This window comes from Verticillium nonalfalfae, assembly GCF_003724135.2.
Source record: "Verticillium nonalfalfae strain VnAa140/NRRL 66861 chromosome Unknown scaffold_104, whole genome shotgun sequence".
NCBI lineage: Eukaryota > Fungi > Ascomycota > Sordariomycetes > Glomerellales > Plectosphaerellaceae > Verticillium > Verticillium nonalfalfae.
The window spans coordinates 98,556-102,828 of NW_021167329.1; the positions used below are offsets into that span (position 1 = coordinate 98,556).

General features: G+C 52.1%; 1 protein-coding gene across 1 annotated transcript; it reads left to right on the forward strand.

Annotated features, from left to right (window-relative positions):
• Positions 1-1,257: 1,257 nt before the first annotated feature.
• On the forward strand, positions 1,258-3,165 carry D7B24_000465 (uncharacterized protein; the record flags this gene model as incomplete). Its single annotated transcript, XM_028634721.1, has 7 exons — positions 1,258-1,289; positions 1,346-1,655; positions 1,704-1,794; positions 1,962-2,075; positions 2,139-2,228; positions 2,454-2,475; positions 2,529-3,165. The coding sequence occupies 7 exons, from the start codon at positions 1,258-1,260 to the stop codon at positions 3,163-3,165; spliced, it is 1,296 nt and encodes a 431-aa protein (XP_028492607.1).
• Between the last annotated feature and the right edge of the window lie 1,108 nt (positions 3,166-4,273).

A 4,273-nucleotide genomic window follows, 5' to 3' on the forward strand; every position in this document is an offset into this window, starting at 1 on the left:
TCTCTGGAATAGATAGATATCGGAACTAGTTCCTGATTACGTTAGTTGTTACGCCGTTAATACGCTGGGAATTAATAGGCCTAGCCTTTTAGACCTTTATCGATAGGTTTCTACGAGTAAAGGCCTGGAACTAGTTCTTTCCGATGGTCTAGGGGCCCCCTTGTAGGCGTAGGATTCGTTCTGTAAATTCCCTGACTTGTGAATGAGTTAGTGGAAGCCCTAGGGTAGCCTGGATCCGTATCTATTTAACTAGGTGCTTTTCCTGGGTCGGGGATAGCTTCTGCTGGCTTGCGAAGGCTGTAGCTCTTGGTTGTTGTCCTTGGATCTGACTTTGAAGGGTGGTATTCGGGATACCCTATTGTATAGAAGCCTTCCGGATTAATTAGCCGTTTGTAATAGCCTCTAGGGCCTAGTTTATTTCGTCTTTAATATATCGAGGCATTAGTAACTAAAGTAGTAGTATCCTGAATTCAGAAGGAATCGTAGTAGAATTAGTGAAGATACATTAAGTTGAAGTGAGGGGGTTGACGCGGGGGTGAGGGATTTTGGGGTGACCCGAATGGGGGGGTGACCCGAAAGTGGGGGAGCAACGTTACCAATTAGTTTTGCCCGGCGGACGAACATCGCTGCGGAGTGCAACACCGAGGAGCCAGGTTGGTTACCGTCTCGCTGCCGTCCAGGAAGCTGTGGTTATTGACTGGCCGCTAACAGGTGTGTCCCCTCTATCAAGCAAGTTCTGGAGTACGACGTCGCGTCGCGTCAGCGTGATCTTGTAATCCAGTTGGTCGCAGTGAGCCGGACGCCAGTGGACGGACGACTTAACTATCCCTGCTCACACTTCTATGCTCGCTTACACCATCCGCGGGCATGGATCGCAGGATGGCCCTTGCTGTCACAATAGCTGTAGTAGGCAGCTTGCCAGGGCTCCCAAGGCTGACACATGCACAGCCAGCCACCATGCATCCCATTCGCCAGACCCCGCCGAATGACCTGTGCCGCAGGAGAGCCCTGGCGAACTCTGGCGGAGCATATCGCAAGGAGACCCATCTTTCGCGTCGCCACTGCAGCCTTGATTACAACGGTGGGGGCGGTGCGCCGGCTGTGCCTCACCGAGGCAACTTCCTGGCGTTGCGAGAGCACGAACGTCTATGCTCAACACCGGCCTCGTCATCCTTCTCTGCCTATGCATCCAGCCTTCCGCGAAGATACACCCTTCAACACATCTCTTTGTTCGTCAAGCATACCAGGGCTCCGAAGATGGACGCCGCCGAATCTCTTCGGCCCAACAGGTAAGGTAAGTATGCCGACCGAGACTGTAGGTCTGGTCTCCTAACGTCCATCCTAGCGACGACCTCTGGAACGCCGCCGTCGGCGAGCTGGAGACCGAACTCAAGCTTCAGATCGATACGACGCAAGAGAACAAGGTGAAGGCGCTTGACCACCTCTTGGCAGCCACGGAGGACGCCAAACAGCGGATGCGCGGCAAATGTTGGTCCTTCAAACGTGACAAAGGAGGTGAGACGGTAATCGTACGAGACGTTCTCGCAAAGGTCGTGAAGTGGGTCAACCATTTCAAAGACGTCGGCGACGTTATAGTGCAATATGACCCAGTGCATGCCGCGCTGCCCTGGGCCGGTCTACGGTTTCTGCTCAAGGTGTGCGATCCTTCCGTCTAGTCGATGTAGCCATGCTGACCCCAATAGATGGCTGTTGGCGACTTGGACACATACCATGAGCTGCTCGAGAGGGTCCCCGACATTGCAGAAACCATATGTCGGAACGCTGTTCTCCAAGGTTTGTTAGCGGACCTTCCGTTGCCCGCGCGGAAAGAGCTGCGACATGCTCTCATCAAGCTGTACGTATGTATCCTGGAGTACCTTGCAAAAGCACGGTTATACTACAACCGGGGAACACTTGGTAAGCTCACCAGTCCCGGCCATTGTGCAGTGCTGACTTGTCAGGCCGAATTCTCAAGCACGGCGCCCTAGCATCTGACGACTTCATGACGGCCTTTGCGGCACTCGGCGAAGCCCAGAAAGCAGTCGATCGTTGTGCCCACATGTCTACTCTGCAAAGTAAGTCGAGGCATGGATCAGACTGATCTTTGAGCTTACGTATGAAAGCCCAGTTGGAAGTAGGAGCCGATCTGAAAAGCGTGTTGGCGAAATTCGATGCTCCTCTTGTCCGCTGGAATGACGCATTGAGTGCCATCACCGATCAACTTGACCGTAAGTCTCCCTGCTTGCCATGCGACCTACTCCTGCTAATTAGCTTAGTGACAAGAAGAAGTAAGATCCTGCAATGGATATCGGATGAGCCTTACATGCTGCATCACAACCAAACAAGGGATGAAGTTCTAGAGGGGACCGGCAAATGGCTGCTTCAAGACCAAACCTTCCTACGATGGAAGAAGGAGAGTGCTTCGTGCATCCTATGGCTTCACGGTATCCCAGGCTCCGGCAAGAGCAAGTTGACGTACGCAAGAGCCAACGAGCCAAGACTTCACCTTTTGTTAACACACATCACAGGTCCATCGTCGTCGATGATGCCATGGAAGCATTCCGAAACAACCAGGCTCCAGCTCCGATATACTTCTACTGCTCACGTAATCCAGCTGAGCCTAGACGCTCTGACCCTGCCAGCATTCTGGCCAGCCTCGCAAGACAGCTTTCGACTACGGAACCGCAAGGCTCGGAACAGCTAGGGCCGCTCCTTGAAGAAACGGCCAGCCTGTATCAGAAAAAGGAAGCAGAAGCCTTTGCGTCGAAATGTCCGAATTTTCGTGAGAGTACAGACCTCATCAGGAAGTTGCTCGAACATTTTAAGGATGCGACCATGACGATTGTACTTGATGCTCTTGACGAGTGCAACCAAGCAAGTAGGAGGCAGCTCTTAGTGTGGCTGGGAGACCTTCTCGAAGCGTCACCATGTCTCCTTAAAGTTTTCGTGTCAAGTCGGGACGACCACGATATCGTCCTCAAACTAGACAGCTACCCCAACCTCGAACTTTCTTCCGATCGCAACGCGGCGGACATCAGACTTTTCGTGGAACAGGAGACTCATCGTCTTGTAAACGATGGATCCCTGTTGTACGGTAGCACCAAAAAGGATGAACTACGCGACAAAATCATATGCGAGCTTACATCTCGTGCACACGGCATGTAAGAAGCATTTCCCCGTTCAAGCCATCACATATATCTTACTCCTTCTAGGTTTCGTTGGGCAAGCTTGCAGCTAGCATCGCTGCAAGAACTGACCACTGACGCTGCTATCCATGAAAGACTAGGTCGCTTACCGAACACATTAGCCAAGCTATATGCCGAAATTTTCTCCCGAATTGAGAGATACGAAGCAGGGTCAGACAGACGCATAACACAGAATGTTCTCAGCTGGCTACTGTGTGGCCAGAAGCAACTGCCATCATCCGCTTTCCTTTCCGCTGTTGTCAGCACAGCAGAAAGTACATTGTCCCCCATTTCGCACGAACAGCTCTTACGCCTGTGTTGCAACCTTGTTATCTACGACTCCAAACTTGACGTCTTCCGGTTCTCCCATTTGTCTGTCCGAGAGTTATTTGAGACGCGACAAATAGGCCGGCCAGCATCAGTGAATGCACTTGTGGCAGAAGCCTGTCTCGGCGCGATCGCAAACGCATCAAAGGGGCTTGTGTCGCATGAAATGCTGGTCGCATATTCCAATGTGCATTGGTTACAGCATGCCCAGGACGCCGCTGAGCTCAGAAAATCGAGTTTGCGAGAGTGCCTTCGGCAAATTTTGTGCTACGATCGCCGACAGTTCGAATACTGGAGGGAATGTCTTAATCGAATAAAACGTCGGCAACGCAGTACGAAGTGGGTCAAGCTCCAATACTGCCAGGCATCCACGTCGCCTTTAGTGCCCGTCTGTGTGTACGATTTGGCTGGGATTGTTACTGAGGAGGAATGGGAGAAAGAAAACCAGGGCGGGGACATCTCCAGAACGATGCTGATTGCTGCTCGGTTTGGCAGTCACGACATGCTGGAGTGGCAACTACAGAGGGAGCCGTACTTCGCTACGACTACTGATGTCGTCACGGCAGCAGCCACCAGTACGAAGATGACGATGAGATTGCTTCTCGAGAAGCGCGGATCCGAGATTCAGATCACCGAAGACATCGTCAAGAAAGCAGCTTCGAATAAGCATAATAGCCAGGAGATGATGGCATTGCTTCTCGAGAAACGCGGATCCGAGATTAAGATCACCGAAGACATCCTGAAGAAAGCAGCTTCAAACG